The sequence below is a fragment of the Dufourea novaeangliae genome, unplaced genomic scaffold, assembly GCF_001272555.1.
Source record: "Dufourea novaeangliae isolate 0120121106 unplaced genomic scaffold, ASM127255v1 scaffold50, whole genome shotgun sequence".
NCBI lineage: Eukaryota > Metazoa > Arthropoda > Insecta > Hymenoptera > Halictidae > Dufourea > Dufourea novaeangliae.
Genome location: NW_015373927.1, coordinates 437,390 through 457,641, shown reverse-complemented (window position 1 = coordinate 457,641; position 20,252 = coordinate 437,390). Strand labels below are relative to the sequence as shown.

At 31.6% G+C, this 20,252-nt stretch overlaps 1 protein-coding gene across 1 annotated transcript in view; it reads left to right on the top strand.

The window, feature by feature from the left end:
- The first annotated feature begins 1,649 nt into the window (after positions 1-1,649).
- The window catches only part of LOC107195076 (sialin-like), a 19,238-nt gene continuing 635 nt past the window's right edge, over positions 1,650-20,252 (top strand). Inside the window, 11 exon segments of the mRNA XM_015584846.1 lie at positions 1,650-1,850; positions 3,549-3,901; positions 16,537-16,727; positions 17,790-17,920; positions 18,436-18,541; positions 19,012-19,096; positions 19,172-19,392; positions 19,484-19,630; positions 19,710-19,842; positions 19,965-20,220; positions 20,222-20,252. The exon segment at positions 20,222-20,252 is cut by the window's right edge and continues 635 nt beyond it. Of these exon segments, the coding sequence (XP_015440332.1) occupies positions 3,877-3,901; positions 16,537-16,727; positions 17,790-17,920; positions 18,436-18,541; positions 19,012-19,096; positions 19,172-19,392; positions 19,484-19,630; positions 19,710-19,842; positions 19,965-20,220; positions 20,222-20,252 (1,326 nt within the window). The 5' untranslated portion in view covers positions 1,650-1,850; positions 3,549-3,876.

The following is a 20,252-nucleotide window of genomic DNA, read 5'->3' as shown; positions in this document are numbered from 1 at the left end:
CAACAGATGCAGCAATTTGGCTTGTGCAAACCTTGTTCTGGGTTTGCCCTCAATTTAACATAGGTCATGTTGCAAGACTTTCTGCCAATTTGCTTTACCATTTTGTCAGCTGGCGTTGCATACAAAACCCAAGTCAAATGCGTTATCAGAGAGTATATATTAGATGTAAATGTATGTATGAAATATTATATGTAGTGTACATATTTTTATAAAGATTTTTAAATTCTAGTAATCTTAATAATAGTATGTTAACTTATAATAATTGTAGCTTATAATTATAGCACTACACATTAATGTATTTGTCACACAGAATTTAACTGATTGTAGAAGTAATTTATAAAAAGTAAAAATAAATAAAATAATTCCTGCATAATATACATGGTCATTGTCAACAGAAATCATGCAAAAAATGTTTATTAAGACTTCATAGTTTTCAGGCCATATATTTAATCTTTGTACAACACAAGTGTAAAAACCTGCTTTACAAATTGAAACTGTGTTTAAAAGCAACAAAGATTGTCTGAAATAACTTACAAAAATTTGAGAAAAATATATTCTGTAATTATATAGCTTTATTTTAATCTATATAACAAACAAATGTTAAAAATCAGATACATATAAACACTAATTCAATTAAGTATTTTTCAAATCAAATAATTAAATATTTGAAACTATTAGGACAATAAAAGCAAATTATTTCCAAAAATATACTGTTAAATTACTTTTTTTATTAAACTCAAACACAAGAACTTTATATCGACCAATGTTAATACTTACCAGACCACTTACCACAACCAAAGAAATTAGTTAGACGTTACATTATGATACTAATTTAGGAAATATATTTATAAATATTAGAAACCATAGTAAAAATTGGTAAATCTTAATGTATTTATTTAGTGTTGTTGTACACCATACAGTATATTCCACAACTGGTATTAATTTGTCCTTTGGTGATACTTCATATTAATTATTATTTCTGTTTATCATACTAAATCTTATACATATTGAAGGGCATTATAAGTAACAGCAAGTGAAGGTAAATAATCTGTAATGAATTTATAAAATTACCTCTGTTTACTAATGTTTATCACTGAATACAATTAATCAACAGATGTTTTTACAACTTGCAAGTTTGTATTGTATATTTATGATTGACATTATGTGTGTACCAATCAATAACATTTAAGCTTTAATTCAACCAATAATATCGCTTAAAAGACTTTTCGTGTAATTCATTTTAATACAAGACAAATAATAAACGTTGTTTATAGTGAAAACTTATTATTCATGAATATACAATACAAAAATGATACAAGCAGCACCATATATATGTAGTCTGTATGTTAAGTTTATTTAATTTCAATTATATGTTAAACTAACATTGATTAAATTGTATAAAAGAATAGATGTAAGAGAAGTAATAGCAAAAGTCAATTTGCAAATAAACAGCTGCTCAGTTGGTACGCTATGTACATATACATATATTGACGTTCACGTATGGCTAAGTACATCACACACTCAACAGGTGACTGTGGAAGGGGAAAAAAGCACGAGTTGGTTTCGTTGGTTTGGTGATTGGAGACGGAGACGGAAAAAGTCGGCGGCATTCTACACTGAAATTCAGTGTTATTTGTGCGTAGCGTACATAGCGTGTGTTCGATTGTCGTTTCGTGTGTAAAGTTTTACTGTGTAATGTTCTGTGATACAATGATATTTGTGAACTAAAAATTAACGTTATGTCTCGTAGTGTTAAATGTAATTTGTTTTTGCTAACGTACCCTTCAGAATAGTGATCAACGTGACAAATTAGCACGTAATAATCGAAGAAAAAGGTACGTTTGAAAGAGGTTAGTGTGATTACGAATTACACTAAATAAATAAATCATGTTCATACATGCGTTATCCTTTTATTTTATTCATTCTTAGTAATGTTTCTTGTGACAAAAAAAGGATTTTTCATAAGATGTACGTAGAATCCTTATAATCATTAGGATGTGCACGATAATTGCAGTTCTTACGCGAAATTTTAATTTTGTTAAATGACAGAGGAAATGAAAACATATGTGATATTATAATAGTATGTGAAAATTGTATGTTAAGTACCTTTGTTTAATACTGTATTTTTTCAGTGGTTGTAAAAAATATTCAAAAAGTTTTAATTATATCGCGACAACTTAATATTTTAAATACAAATTTGAAGGATTTCTTTGTATTTGTTTAAATTAAAAAATTTCATTTAGTTAGGTTGCAATTATAAAAATAAATTAGTATCCAATGCATGCGAAACGTTTGCAACCTACATTCAAACGTTTATTCGGTCTTGAGTTATACTTTAATCAGACTTGACTTCAGAAAATAAAATCTGTATGGAAGGTACTTAATTTATAATTTATTGAGCTTATAACTCATTTTACGTTAACAAAATTATAGTCGTTTCTACTTAATTATATAAATAAATATTTGAAATAATAAATTGTGCTAAGACAATATAAATACAATAAACTAATTTGTAATGTATATTACTTATACTTTATACTATGCAATTTATATTCTTATAACGTGAAATTCACAACAATTTCCATCGCAGTGTTTATGGTAAAATAATTAGCGTGCTCACATCTGACTACAGGTTATACAAAATCGATAACGTTCATTCCCGCGGAACATTGTGGGTATAGGTATCTATCGTTTCCTGAATTCATGAGTACGGAATCGATATTATCAATACAGAGGATACGATAAGATGGTGCATTTATTGCATACTGCGGTTTATCTTCAATTCGCGATAATCATGACAGTTATCGTAGTCTAGCATTCAGAAAATTATTTTTTACCTCTTACACACATACATTATTTTTCAGAAGTTTAAAATCACTTATTACATAAATAATCAAACTTAAAGTTTTAATAAAAAATACGTAAACAGTTAGATAAATTTTCCACAAAAGTATGACATTCTACATAGTATCTTTCGTTGCGTATCAATGGGAATAAGAAAAGTACTAATCATATTATATGTTTACAAACAAAATGTAGTACAACAGACTGTTCAGCATAACATTTTCTTTCAGTGTTATGAAAGACATTAGCATTATACTAAATAAAATTGTATACTTTTTTCACAACATAATGATGATTGAAATTGTTACGAATATAAGGACTATAGATACGTCATTCTATTTTTTTTTGTCATTACATGTAAATACGTGCTAGTGGTGGTTTAATTTATACGAATATATCTTTTATTGTTTTAATCCAATGAAACATAATGCAGTGGTCTATTTGCAACGAATTACACTGTACGATTACAGAACGATAGTAACAGCTGATAAAAGAAATCATAGAGTGTAATATTGTGTAATGTGCTTTTAATAGTTGTAGGTTGTAGGTATGATCAGTGATCTTCAACTTTTGAACGGTAATATATGTATATACACGTGTATACGTTTCTTAAACTGTAATATTGCGTAAGCCCGAGTAACTCTAATATCGTCGAAGATTAAATATAGAATTGGAATATAGCGATGGGTCCATGTCTTTTTCAGCATCTCCGTAAACTGTGTATCATATCCTGGATCTTGGACACGGGAACGTCATTGACTACAAGACAGAAAATGAAATAAGAGTGTTAGAATCGCTATCACAACCATGAAAGTATGACGTAATACATCCGACAACTATTACATATGCAGAGTTGATTAAGTTCCGCATCGTATCCTCTAACCACTCTGAACTGTTGGCACCTGATTTAGATTGACTAGTATTGTCAGTTACAATCCAGAATTTGCTTGTTCATTTGAAGTTTGAAAAATTGAAACGCAGTCTCACGCTCATATAAATTGTGTCAGCTAATTGCGTGCAACAGTAAACAAGATGGCTCTGTCACGAAAGTTCAATGGTAAGTATTTTGAAATTTTAAGACCATTGAAGATTTATCGTGTTTTTTTTTTTAAATTACTAGACTGTGGATGTTTATGCAATTGTAGATTTTTTTGGCCTAACTTATTAAGGTTGGAGACAAATAGAAATTTGTTTGCCTTAAGGTTCCTGTAAGTTTCGATAAGAAATAAAAACCTCAGTATAATTTATTAAAAGTTTAACTGCATTAGGTTTCAGACAATCATCTGTGTGATAAATGCATAAAATCCACAGTCAGGTAATAACGTAATAATAGAGGATGGTTCAAGGCGTTCAATTTGCATCATTCGTGGATCGATCGATAGTAGAAACAGTTTTCAGTGAGTTTTACACAGAAATATTCGAATTGTCTGTCTCTTTAGTAATTTAGATAGCAGCTCAGTAACATATAGATAAAAACAATTGATATCTATAGTTATTTTTTTTCCGAGTGTGATTGCATTTTCATCGCAAATAATGTAGAAATTGATATTGTTTTTAACGTTATTCCATCTGTCTTCGTAAGATTTATATTATGTAGTAATATTTTTAAACTTAATAGAAAAAAAGAAACGGCATTGTTCTTACAAAGCTCGAAATTTGTTCAATGAAAAGTGCGGAGATTGATGGAGACAGAATGGATTAAGATCCTTAAATTTCGTAGCATATGATGAATTGTAGGTATTAATTTCTTTGTACATATATAATTATGTAGAATGGCTTGTATAGAGCGTTAAAAAACATTTCTCGAGAACTGTTAGTGGCAGAGAAAAAAAATTATTTAGCACCAGAACTACCGACGATAAACGTATACCTAGCTATTTCTATCAGATCGAACAAATTACAATTTTTTAAGAATGTACAAACCTATAAACTGCAGCGTTTACATATTCCGGCAAAAGTTAGAGAAAATCTCAGAAAACGTTTGTTTTGAACGTTTTAATCATTTTTATAAGATTTTACGTAACAGTCAGTTTGAACCCTTTAGTATTACCTACTAGTATTAATGTTATAAGTTACAGTGGTATGTTTTATATCATACAAGGAATACAGTTGTTTTGCATTCGCAGAATTCTGTAAACCTCGACATACTATACATACAGTAAGACGCGAAAACACAAGACACCAACAATTTTAATCGACGCTCGTGAAAACATCGTTAAACAAATTACTATATGCTTACAAGTAAAAGATTGCATTTTGAACATTTATCAAATAATTTATAATTCAAAACATAAAGATTTTGACAAGTTTCAGGCCGTCTGAGACCGTTCCTAATTTTCAATCGTCCCCATTTTCCTGCCCCTATCACCTAAGATCACAAAGCATACGTTTTTCAATACTTTTGCTGTTGTTTAGTTGTACATGAAATTGTTTATTATTAATTTATGAAGCAAGAAAAAATGTAGTTGATCTTTATTCGGTAGTTGTATGTGGGTCATTCCACGTCAACCGGGACGATTTAAAGTGAAAATTTTCGATCAACTCTCCAATTTTGTTGAAGTTTCTTTTACTTGTTCTGTATGGTGTAGAAACACGTGTGATTTTATTCAGATTTTTAAAATTAATATTTCAGAAAATATAAACGATTAACATTCAATATATAAACTCTTACCGTACACATAGTGCCTTAAAGTACATCAAACAATTTAAAAATGCCATCTAAGAAACCGTTCGTACACTCACTTCTGATTGCCATACGCCCAAACGCGCAGTAGTTTCGGCGCGCTGCGTCTATGGCACGGTTACTTATTTATTTTAAAGTACACTCCATTGTTTCTCCATCCTGAAACTTACCATATTGGTACTGGATAAATCAAGGAATAACGTCATATTTATTTCAAAACGTTATCGAGATGTAGAAGTTTCGAAAATTTCATGTCAGTATATGTGTTTATAACAAATGTAATACCTTATCGTTACTGAACTTAGTGTATAGAAAATGAAAGTGCGGTTCAGAGCTTTCAAATGAGCTCAAAATGAAGTCTGTAAACTAAACAGAACTGAAGATATTAATGTTCGAATGTAAAAGGATTTTCAATTTTAAAGATTTTGTGCAATCTTTAATCGTTTATATTTTCTGAAATATTAATTTTAAAAATCTGAAAGAAATCACACGTGTTTCTACGCCATACAGAACACGTAAAAAAACTTCAACAAAATCGGAGAGGTGATTGAAAATTTTCACTTTAAATCGTCCCGGTTGATGTGGAATGACCCATGTACGCAATGATGCAATAAACATTAGGGGTCCGTCAGACCGTCCATAGTAGTTGTGCAAGTTTCAATGTCTATGTATAGTAGTTAAGGGTTAAAGTACTTATCATGGCAAGTGTGTATATTCTTCGTCGTATTTGTACAATTATGTGAAATATAGTAACAATTTTTTTCATAAATTCTATTTTCTTTAAAAGAGTTTATCCAAATTTACAAAAATTGATACAGCTTCCCATACAAAATGTACGTACATGCTCGCACCTCCTCCTTGTGGAAAACACAAAATCGATATCTCCTATGTTACATAAGATGTCTCATTTGGGCTTAAGATACAGAAGAAAAATTTGGTGTTTAATTCTAATCATTTTTGAGAAAATAATACATAAAACCATATGCGGTCCACTTTTTATGTATAATGTACACTCACATGTTTATAATTAGGAAAGACAGTACAAATCAGTTTTACTCAAGACATTTCATGTTATAAAGGAAGAATATTACTCACTGATGTACCATAGGTCAAGAATGTTTATGTTAAAATGTTAGAGATAAATGAGCTGTTTATTTTGAAAGTCATACATATCCATTTTTCCGTGTTTCTTTATTTGTATTTTCTCGAAGTTGGACTTACATCACTTTTAAAATACGCAGCTCAAATATGAGATAAGTAATCGTGTTTTCTTAACAATGTTCAGTAACCCATGAGAAAACAAATATATATTTATAGTAACATTTATATTATATTATTTCGTGAAAACACATGTGAGAAATTGTGATTAATCAGTAATTGAAGATTATACCTTTAGAAGTCTGATAGGAAATGAAATTGAATATGGGCATAAAAATGATGAGTAACAATTTTATTAGCAAGATCTGGTAGTTTCACTTACTATTCTATGGTCTGTTTTTCGAAAGAAGAGCGCTGGGAGGTAGGCCCAACTTTTCGCGGTGTTGTCGCGATCGCGACACGTCTTCGGCCCTTGTGTCTCTCTCACTCTTCGCATCTTGGCCAATAACGTTCGACCGTCGACGTGCGTCCTCGTCTACGGTCGTTTGTCTCCATCGCACTTATTACAAAGCTCTCGAGAAGGACCTACCTACAATCTCAAGTAGTGGGGACTGCGTTCGGCACGCGCCCGTCAATCATCCATTGTCTGGAAATGGCGGTGAATGTTGACGAGACGCTGAATGTTTTTACACATGAAGAGTTAAAATACATGTATAAGAAAAAGTTAATTTCTTTTCAAAGAATGTATTGTACCCGAATATTGAGCAACATATTAAAAGGGGATTAAATTAATACGTAGGTTATTAAACGCTACACGTGGAAATCGTAGGGTAAAGAAGGAAGTTGGTTTACCGAGCGTCTGAGCGAGAGGCTCTCATGTCGAAGTGCCGGAGGATTGAAAGAGACATACAGTGGCATTGAGACCGTGACAACGTCGCACGAAATACGTATATGGATCCCCACCAGGCCACGCGCCGAGGCAAGGCGACCCCCGAGGGCTTTTCTTTCGAAAAACAGACTATAGTTAAACCTTGTCCTGTTTACCTTATAGTCTGCGGTTTTCAATATACATACAGTGACATCGTGAAAATCTCGAACACCTTAACCTCACAGAAACCTCGAATTTTCCAGTCCCCTCTACTTGTAAATATCGATTAGTAACCCGTCAAACAACTCTTCTTTATACTCCGAACATTAAGGGTACATGTATGCGAAAGTCTTGAAACTGAGCTAGACAGCTGAAATTTTACAGTTTTTCAGATTTAAATTTAGCGAAAAGCAGATCATTATTACTTCTCAAGTTTAAATTTTATACATTATCTGTGTGATAGTTCTTTTCCTCCTTACCTTACTAATATTTTATACAAAAAGTATTGAAACTACGAGCTTTATTATCGGGTTTTTATGTGTACACATGTATGTATGTTATAAACATGTGGTAAAAGTTCGAAACTTCTACTTCTGATACGTTTCAAAAAATGTGTAGCTTTGGTTTTGCATGTAAAATATACTCTTGCAGAATACGTGTTGAGAAAATCATGACATATGTATAATGGACACGATTTCTAATCTGCAAATACTCTTAACACTTTTATAAGTACAAGGGAAAGGTAGGGTAGATGTACCCGTAAAACGGTGTCACACAGATGTCCCGTGTATTAACGAATAGTACAATATAATATTTTCGTTGTGACACATTTACCTACTTAGTTCATGAAATTTTATTGATAAAAAAAGAGTTCCAGCCCGGTAGCTGAAACGAATCTAAATTTGATATTTGGATAATTTTATTTAATTTTCTTGAAACAAACTTCACGAATTCGTGGCGTATATACGATAGCCTAAGTTAATAAAGTTTGAAGTTGTTTTTATTTTATTCAGAAACTATTTCAAACCTTGAAAGAATAAAAATATTTATTTTTTATTCTAATCTCTCTAACTTAATCTGTAAAAATCTGAGTTTGAATGAGCATCTGGAGACTGATTATAGAAAGTAAGAAAATGTTTGTATTGCATTAGCAGTTGAGGCACGGATACATTCTTTGGCATCGCTTTGAAATCTTGGGATCCATTTGGTTAGTTTTCCTTTAGCGTTCTATTGAGCTTATTCTCGATGTGTTCCGTTAACTAACTCTGTCGAATGGTAGACGAGTAGTAAAATCCAGAATAAAAGAGGGTCATTGTCTAATAAAAAATGTTGCAAACTGTAGTGACGGAAAAAATTAATCGTTCAGTAAGATGTGGTAATACAAAGATCTACATGTATATTTTCTGTGTTATGAATAGACTACAAATGTTTATGCAAATGTAGATTTTTATCGTGTAATTTGGAAAGAACTCAAGTCAACTGGAAATTGATTTATTCTATTGGGGATTCTATTTAATTACAATACATATTAGTACACTGATTGTGAGTTTTAAACAATTGTGTAACGCTATAAATGCATAAAACCCGCAGTCTAATTATGAATTATACACAAAAATGTATATCGTACTCGTTAATCATAACTACATTTCTGATTTTATGTATTTATAGTACATGTACATAATTGTTTAAAATTTAGTATAGTAAAAAGTATAATAAAGTTTAACAAGATTTTAATTTTATTTGGAATTTGATGGAATGTTTGATAAGGTAAATAAATTTCTGTTTGTTCCAATTTCTGCCAATTAATTAATTAGATTTTATATTTGCATAAAAATACGCAGTCTTTTAAAAACAAAAGTACATGAACAAAACTTAATTGCACCACTGTCAGGTTATTGCACGTGAAAAATGATCGTTTTGCTATCGGCATTAAATATTGTATGGAACATTATACGAATTTTATTAGACGATGTAAGATTAAATAATAGACTCTGTATCCGTTTTCCGTTTAAATACAAGTGTTACATTCATATTATATTTATTATATAATTATTATATTGAATTTGAAGATGATCCTTCAAAGACATTTTTAGCTCCTATCTTTCCACCGAACGTGGTCATCGTTAAATAGTATTTTTTTTCGCAGAAAATTACATGTATCTATAAAGTTATATTTGTGAATAGTTAAGTTTATAAAGTCCATTTATGAACTTGGCTTAAATAACCATCTTTTAATGCACGTAGAGGAAATGGCCGAATTTAACTGACAATGAGATTGATTCTCTGCCTTAATTATTTTCAGTATTTAATATAATTGACTTTATTGTTATGTTAGGTAGTGCCTTGAAACGAGTATAGCACACTGTGTAATTTTGCAATAAAGAAATTAACTAGCAAATACATATGTATGTGGGATACTACATAGCTATACTCATTCGTTTCAATTCAGTGAGTATCTCTTTTAGTATCCTGTACAGTACATAGATAGAACTTTGAATTATCAAAACAAGAATAATAAATTGTTATTGATCAAAGAAAAAAATATTTTATATTTTCATTTAATGTTGGTTCAGCAATGGAGAAATATGAATCTTATTAGCTAATTAAATATCATGAATATCTTAATTAATTTTGGAGATATTACTTGCAGATATTGATTCAAAGAACGTTATTTCGAGAAAATCGCGTTTAAAGTTTACTCCGTATTTCGTTAGTGCATAACAACCTACTCGTGATTAATTAGTTGTTCCAGGGCCATATAATAAATAAACCCTCTGGTTTTTCGTTCAATTTATCCTATGCAGTATTTTAATGTTTTGTAGCAGTTCTTGCATCTTGTGTCGCTGGTAGCCATCGACGTTCGGCTGTTTTTACTTGACATGCTTGTAATCTATAAATATTTTAGCGTGGGTTTCAAGGATGGCTGACATTGTTGTCATAATTTTCCGCATAGAAGTAATTCCACCAATATAGGTACAAGCAGCCAAGAAAGCTGCGTATTTGTATTAAGAGTGTAAGCTCAACTACAGGTACCATATGTATATGTACAGTCTTTGGCAATGACTCGTCAGATGCATACATATCTTCGTATCATTGTTATTTTTAATTCAATTTAGTTCAATTTAAAGTCTTTTGTTGTGGAAAGAACGAGCAAGGCTGAAAGTATTATGTGCACTACATAGTGTTACCTACGCCACGCATCAATTCATTGACCCTTTAACGCCTAGACCCTAAAATGGTTATTTAAAATTATGAGACTAATATAATTGTCTTAAACGGCCCATACACGATACGATTTATCGTACTTCAAGTTGTACGATAGTTCCACAGACCAACATTTCAATTTTAAAAAAACGTCTACTAGCGGATGGCCTGCCAGAATTTATGGTAGGATTTCTAGGATGCGTGCGGTCTTGAAAGAGGGTGCATTAGACTACATTAGTAGACCTGGTTTCGCATACTGGCAGAAAATCACGTTGGCCGTTGGGTCCTTCGACTGTCGGTGGCGGAAAAGTTTGTGTTTATACATACGTACAGTACCGGACAAAAGTATTCGTACACCCTTTAAAACGAAACAACTTCTTCAAAATTGTGTTTATGTTATGTTTATTAATAGACAAGTAATAAATAAATATTAATAACGAATAACAAAAATGACAATGCTTTTTTTTATAAGCTGACAATCCTTATGGTTAATTTCTTATATTCGCTAATTTGCTAAAATATAACACTTATTCTTCTTTGAATATTTTAAATTTTTTCAAAAAGAAAATCACACCTTGTTTGGTTAAATGTAATAAAATTCGTTGATTTAAGAATTATGGATTACTCTATTTGTTTGAAAAGCCTGAACAACTAGTTTTCAATTATAATTCATTATTCACATGTCATCACGATTTTTTAAGCATTTCCGCTGCTTTGACAAAAAATGTTTCCAACAAAAATGAAAAGAATGTTTTTTTAATGAAATATTAAGGTCACCTTGATTTTTTAATTGTCACTATATATGTTTTACGTAATAATGTTATAGCTGATGTCAAAACGAATTCAACGACCTGTATATTGTGGCCTTTAGTCTTGAAATAACGTTAAAACAGTTGTAAACAGCTAATTCTTCGATCTGGTCCACTGTGCGACGCATACATGTAGTATACTATGGTCTTCAGGGTCATACAAGGGCAGAAATAAATCTTCAGAAATGCATTCTTGCTAATGGAAGTCACATTGAACGCGAGATGTAGTCTTCTTACTACAACATACTAGTAAATACAATATTACGAAATACTTTGCTGTGTCTTGTGTATATTCCTGGAATGCTGTAATATTTATTCGATATGGAGATGAAATCACCTGTAATGTTTCGGCGATGGACGCGAATGTATATGCGTAAAATGATATGACGCTGACGACTTTAAACAGCAATAATTTGAAAAGCGGGACGAGAAGGAAAATGATTCCTGCATGATTTTGTAGATGAAGATATGTGGGAAACATTTCAATTTGTTGCAATGCGTTATCAATTGTAAAGCAGTTTGAGAATTTTCTACATTCCATTCAGTATTGTTTTTCAAAGCTATTATATACAGTAATTATTAATGTAGGACATACTTTCTTATCTCGAAAGAATGCTCTTCAGTGAGAAGAAAAACGGAAGCAAACTTGGTTGTTCGGAAAGTAGTTTCGTTTTTTCCCGACAGAGGATTTAATTGTATTTTTTTGCACCCAACTTCACACTTAAGCCGCATAATCATTATATGTTTTGAGAGCTGATATAGCAAGGCTTGTGTGTGAAAAAGTCCAATTGATTCTACGCAGTAGTTTTTGGTTGGTGCCCTTTTAAATATGGAGAGCAATAAGCAGCATTTTCGTCATATTTTACTTTTTTACTATAGAAAAGGTAAAAATGCTGTTCAAGCCAGAAAGAAATTAACCGATGTGTATGGAGAAGATGTGTTGACAGTACGCCAGTGCCAGAACTGGTTTGCAAAATTTCGATCCGGCAATTTTGATGTCGAAGATGCACCACGTTCTGGAAGGCCGGTTGAAGCTGATAAAGACACGATAAAGGCATTAGTTGATGCAAACCGGCGAATAACAACACGTGAGATCGGCGAGAGGTTAAATTTATCAAATTCAACTGTTTATGACCACTTGAAAGGCCTGGGTTTAACCTCGAAGCTCGATATATGGGTTCCCCATGTTCTCACGGAGAGAAATTTGTGTCGTCGCGTTGACGTCTGTGATTCGCTTCTCAAACGTCACGAAAATGATCCATTTTTGAAGCGCATCATTACTGGGGACGAAAAATGGGTTGTATATAACAATGTCAAACGCAAGAGATCATGGAGCAAAAAAGATGAACCGGCTCAAAGCATTTCCAAAGCCAATATCCACCAAAACAAGGTGATGCTGTCTGTTTGGTGGGATTTTAAAGGAATCGTTTTTTTTGAGCTTTTACCGGATAACACAACAATTAATTCGGAAGTCTACTGTCATCAGCTGGACAAACTGAATGATGCACTTCAACAGAAAAGGCCAGAATTAATCAACAGAAAAGGTGTAGTGTTCCACCAAGATAATGCGAGACCTCATACAAGTTTGGTCACTCGCCAAAAGCTTTTACAGCTTGAATGGGATACAATGCCACACCCACCATATTCTCCAGATCTGGCACCTTCGGATTATTATTTGTTCCGGTCACTGCAAAATTTTTTAGACGGTAAAATCTTCACTTCAAATGAGGAGGTCAAAAACCACCCCGATCAGTTTTTTGCCAGCAAAGACCAAAAATTTTATGAGCGTGGAATCATGCTACTACCAGAAAGATGGCAAAAGGTATTGGACCAGAATGGCCAATATATAATTTAATAAAATATTTGTTCATTATACGAAAATTGTCTTTCATTTTCACAAAAAAAAAACGAAATTACTTTCCGAACAACCCAATATTTAACGAGGTCCTCGGGATACCTTGAAAATGAAAACAGTTTTTTAAAATATCTAAACTAATTTAAAAATATCCAAATTTAAGTGCTTATATCATTTAACATATGTATTACATTTCTTTAGCTTTTTCATTTTCGACTGGTGATAATTGTTTAGTAAAGAATGAAAAGGGACGTTAACGTGTAGTCAAATAGTTCCTTCTGTAATTGTAGAAATGAATCACATTTTGCATACTCCAGAAAAGTGTTTTTTTTCTTCTCGATCAAATGTTCTAATTTTGGTTACAGGTTTTAGACAAAATCGACTACTTTCAATTACGGTCACCATATACGAACCGTAGTTGATCAGTAACTTACTACAATATTTATTCTTGCTGTAGTTTCGGTCTGCAGGAAGTGATAAAAAACTAGATTTTTTAGAGTAACTTTAATTAGCTGATATTCGATATATTTATATAAACAAGTGTCTTTGGACATTACCAATTATAATATTTTACGAATTTTTCATACTGAGAAGCTCATACAATTAGCGGATTCGTCACGATCAGAGCTGGGTGGAATATGTGTTGGAAATAGAGAAATAATGTAGGACCTTCGATGTAAAGGTTCTTATTTATTGTAACAGCTACAATGTACGTATTTCGCTTAATTGTATCTTTCAAGAGTTTGGTCACGGTTCTTTTGAGTCACTCGTTAGAGTGGTGATAATTCCGAAGCATTTTATTACTCGTATCTGAATCTGAAATATTTCGTCATACCTAGAAGACAATTCCAATGGGGATGACGACTTTTTTCGTCATGGAAATTTTTAATGGTGCGCATTACGTTTTACGTCGTTCTTACGCATTAAAACCTAGCGTGGCCATACAGAAACACTTCGAATTTGCACAGTTTAGTTTGAAACGACATTATAACGTTTTTTATAATTGTGTTATTCACAAGGTTTGAGAAAAAAATCAAGATTTTGGTGTCCCGACTGTAATGTTGCTTTGTGTATGCCTCATTCCTTGAAGAAATAATTATTAAAATTCTTTGTACATTCGAAATATTTTATTTATGTATGTATTTTCTAAATAATGCCATAAAATATTTTGTCAAAATAAATAATCAGCAAGTAAAAAGCGATTTTCTTTTATTATAGTAGGCATGATAATATAACTTCTTACTGCGAAGATAAAAGTCCCCATTGTAAAACGAGTTGAACATAAGTCAATTCCCCGGTTAACAGGTTAACTCTACGTGCTTATAATTGAATTTTAGAGGATACTAAACAGTTCAAGTAACGTATTATACAGGATGTCTCAGCTAAATGGGATCACCTAAATATGTAGGGAAACATTTCTCAGGACAAAGTTGAACTGTTATTCAAAGGGTACATGTAACGGTGGAAAGATTGTTTTCTCAAGGTCAATTTTTTTTTTTTACAAGATTTCAAGGTCATCGGTATTTTTTTTAACGGAATCGTATACTTTTTGTTATATCCGTATAGACTAAAAAAAAAACAAACAAATTCTATGACCTCAATATCTACACCATTTTGATCATGTAATCTCGAGATATTTGCGTCTGAAGATAATTACAATTTCTTCACAAATTCACACAGTACATCGATTCACACATTCGTATCCAAACGTGAACATTAGCTCGATTCGAAAATCGTCTGATTTGATTGTTCTTCTACTTATTTAAGCCTTTTACTTTGATATTATGGTTTTAATAATGGTTTCGTCATTGCCGTACACACATCTTCATAGACCTACTTTCAGCAAATAGTTCTTTGTCATCGTTACGTCAGTCTCAGACTGTTTTACTTTGATTAATTTCTGTCGCAATTTCTGATGCAAACAAGTGTCTGCTTCTATCTATTGATAGAGATTGAGTGGAATTATACATTGTCCTTTTCGATCGCTTCGATCTATTCTTATAAGGAACTGCTTCGACGTTTTATTTACCGATTTTTATGAAATTCACTAGTACAGGTGGAATACGTAAAACATGGCTGGCCTATTTTCATAATTTTTTATATGGTCCAACTCGGATTAAATTCTTTATAAATATTAGAATTTTCGCAGATACGTTGCATTTCCATAAATGCGTCTCCACTATAAAATGTGACAAAATAAGGGAGTTGAATCTTCCGTTATTTTATTGCGATTCGTTCTTTCGACGTAAAATCTTCATAAATTGGTTTGATTAATGTCAAAACATTCTTGTTAAGTTCAATTATATTGAAGTTGTGTATGCACTACTGCGCCACTAGTAGCAGCTGTCTCATTATTTTTATTTTCTGATTCACCGTCACAAAATAACTGAAACACACAGATATTGTATTTTTTTCTATTTCCTTTACGACATGGTTCTTTTTAAGAGGAATTATATATCTGCGCAGTAGTTAACATTAAAATATCATAGCTTATGATATACAGGGTGGCCTACATAACTCTTAACAGCTCAATATCTCGATAACTATGCCATCGATTTTAAAGTTCTTGGTTGAATGAATCTGAATTGCATGAATCTGAAGGGCCTTTCTAACTACATAAACGTGAAATGGCTCCCCCTTCCCCTTAGGGGGTGGGGGCGGGGGTACCTTTATAATTTTAAATGGAACCCCCTATAAAACGTTACATATTTAGATTCTACAGGAAAAAAACAAGTAAATTTTGTCTAAAACATTTTTTTGTCAGATATTTCCATGATGAGATATAACAGTCTGAAGTTTCGACTTGTAGGTACTTACTTGAAGCGCTCAGAAATTACGTTATTGAATTATACGCACTTGAGTTAAAAAGTTGGTTAAAACTCTGGCTACAAACAACGAGATATTTACAAAATAATTTTTAATGCGTACTTATCTGGAATACGTGCTCGATCTGATACCCCTCACAATACAGCAATCTCAACACAGTGATTATTTTGTAAATATCTCGTTAACTATTAGGTCTAGGACAAGGTGAATTACATAATAATTATTATATTTAATTGCTATTTCGACAGTATGCGAACGAAAGTGTTAGTCACGGTCTGAATTTTTATGAATTTATGCTATAATAGAATCCTAAAATAAAAATTCATAAATCTATATATGTACCTTACAGAGAGAATACCTAAAAGGGGAATTTTAGGAGCAATGATGTTTCTAGCATGTATGTTTTCATACATGATTCGTACGAATTTATCTATCACTATAGTTGCCATGGTAAACACAACTAGTAAAGATGGAGGAAATGGTCCAGCATGTACTGTGGTACCAATTAACTCTACTCACAAAAGTACTGAGATTAAAGATGTAAGTTCTTTTAAAACGACTTTTTGTTTCCAAAAATGCATAATTTATGTGTTAATCTTCTACTACCGTAGTCATAAGATTTACAGAAACTATCATGAAGTAGAAAGCTACCTTTTCTAATACAGATTTTATTAGATTAAAATTAAGGAAAGCTTGACTCGGTTGTAACAAAGCTTCCATTTTAGCGCGTTTCATACACCTACAACCAATAATCAATTATTATTTTGTTTCCGTACATAAACGTAAATTAGAATAAACGTAATTTATTGCAATATAAATAATCGCACCGAAGTATTATACACTTATCGAGTTCTTAAAATATTATCGAAAGTTTTGAATATGAAATTGTCTAGAGTCTAGATAGAGGCTATCCAAGCTGAATTGATTTGTACATACGAAATAAATTCCAGTTAAAAATCACCGTAAAGATCAATGTAGTACAACCCAGCTCAGAATAAATTTTGTTAATCGAAATAAAAACCATTAAAATCTTCTCATTCTTTTCTAACGAGATAGAAGTTTATTTATTCCGTCACGATAGAATTCTGGGCTCTCTAATCAATGCGTTCTTTGTATTTCGTAAATTCTTCATTGAAAATGTGTAAAAATAAGTAAAAATTTTAGAATTATCTGGATTTTTACACAGGTTTGTCTTCAAGGAAATTCCCCTTAGGAAGTCTTTCTATTGCTCAATGTTTCTGTTCACATAAAAAAAACAAACAGTGCTATCCTATATTTATTTTTCATTCATCTTGCTATCTTTTGCGTATCAATACACGCCTAATTATTATGACAATCAATCACTATAAACTATAAACCTTAAAAAAAGTCGCGTTCTACATGTTTCTATTTGCCATTTTTATACAGAATTTTCGTTTCGACTTTATTACAAAATTTGATTACACTCTGTGCAATCTGAGTAAATAAATTCGATATTTTATTTAGGCAAATTTGGTAGTGTATCTTTAAGAGACCTGCAAAATTATTATCTATCATAATAATTTTAGCCACACGTCTTATTAATATTTTATCAGTTCTTGTAAATGTGTATATTCATGTCAGTTTGGGGAAAGATACGAATGGAACCAACATATACAAGGTCTATTGCTGTCTGGCTATTTTTATGGGGTTCTTCCTGCAAGTGTTCCTGCGGGTCTTCTAGCCGAAAAGTATGGAGGTTCAAAAGTGGTGGCGTAAGTGCAACATCTATTGATAATAATTCTTAATCACACAATTATCAGGGTCGCTTGCATCGTATTTTGCGGTAAACGAAAATACTTATTATAAATTTCGGTGTCAGTTTTTGAAGTTGAAATTGAATTTCCAAAATCATTTATTGCACTGATTTGATCAAGTAAACTCTTATAAGAATTTAATATTATTAGCAGATTATTACTTTATGTATGTTGGTATAGATAAATCATGTGAAGAAAAAAATCTCTGAAATCAGAATTTTGTTTATTTATATAACGATTATTAAATACTTTAACATCTTTCAAATTGTATTTCTTTTAAATAAGCAACGTATGTAAAAATTGAGCTTTGTGTTGTACCTGGCTTTGACAATACTATGGTCGGTCCTGATAATTATAATAAATATTTTGCTATTTCCTTAGATTTATTATATGTATAGATACATACTATACATTTACATATAATTTACATTTACATTCAATTTAACCATTTGTTGAACTGTATGCTAATATAGATTTGCAACACTAATACCTGCAATATTAAACCTTTTGATGCCTTGGGCTTCTGGTCTTCATTATGGTGTGGTGTTTGTTCTCCGTTTTCTGATGGGCTTCTTTGGAGTAAGTTCTCTAATCGATTATTACAGTTCTTTGTTTTTCTATAAATTATTTTATCTTTGTATTCAATTAAAAATAAGGATTACATATAAGCTTATTTTATTAACGTGTGTAATACACGGTTTTACATACTAGAAGTTCATGTAACATTCATGGTTAATGAGAATAAAAGTGATGCATGTCAATTTAATTTCACTTTAACAAATTATTACTTGTAACGCGTGTTTCATGAAAGTGTCCCTTCTTTATAAAAGTGAAATATAAACGTATAGTAGTTTTCGAACATTTATGACTTATGTCAGTCTCGTTCTGAAGACTTTAAATGCATAAAAAATGTGATATTCTATCCACGATACTAATACAATATTTCTTACGAATTTCATTATTATATTTGGGTATAAAACTTTGCTTTTTTAGAATTTGTTGTAATAATGGGATCGGATTTTTTGTATTAAAACTATGTATGTTTTTAGGGAGCTGTGTATCCTGCCCTTCACGCAATGATTGCTAGATGGGTTCCTCCAAGTGAGAAGGGCATGTTTGTATGGACAATGCAAGGTATTCAAATATTTCTTTAATATAATTGTTGAATCGAACGTAACAAAAGTACTAAGAAGAGAGTATCTTTTTAAGGTGGTCCGTTTGGAACAGTAGTAACATTTGCTTTATGCGGTCAAATAATCAGTGCTCTTGGTTGGAAAGCCGCATATTATGTTACAAGTGGAATTATACTGATTTTCTATGCCTTGTGGGTTTATCTGATCTATGATACACCAGATATTCATCCAGGAATTACAGAAAAAGAGAAGACTTACATCAAAGAACAAATAGGTACAACTGTTTCTAAAGAGAAAGTAAGTAACACATTGAACATTAAAAGTAAAAACTATATCACATACATTACGTTGTAACAATTATTTTTCGAATGTCATTACAAAATCATAGGTCAAACTGCCATTGACGTCTGTTCTGACATCTGTACCGTTCTTGGTTTTGCTATGGGCACATTTTGCCAATATGTGGGGAATTTATTTTATAGCTACCAATGGACCAAAATACACTTTGGAAGTTCTTGGTTTTAACATGAAATCGGTAATACTTTATTCATACATTTTACCAGCTGTAAATCCCTCAGTGCATGAAACTTTAAAATTTACTATACCTTGTTTAGGGAGGATCAATTACAGGATTACCTTACATAGCTAGACTTGGTGCTGGAGTATTATTTGCTGCAGCTGGCGATTATGTGCGAAGAAGAAATATCCTATCATTAGGATGGATTCGAAAAATATTTATGCTCTTCTGTACGTAAATTTTTATAATCAAAAATACAATAAGTAATAAAAAAAACTATATCTGAGTATAAATATGTATTTAAAGAATGAAAAAGATTTATTTTATGCTAATGAGGATATTTTTTTAACAGCACACATGGGCCCAGCGATTGCTTTAATTGTAATGACGTATGTTGGCTGTGACGCAGTAGCTGCAATCGTTATGTTAATAGTGGCATTGACTTTTAATGGAGCTGCCTGTCAGACCAGTTTAGTAAATCATCAAGATCTTGCACCGAACTTTGCTGGTTCTTTATATGGAATTATGAATACCTTTGGTAGTTTTCCCGGATTTATTATTCCGCCAATTATTGGAGCTTTAACAAATGAAAAGGTACGAGTAAGCTTTATTTTTATTGTGTATATTTATGTGTGTGTGT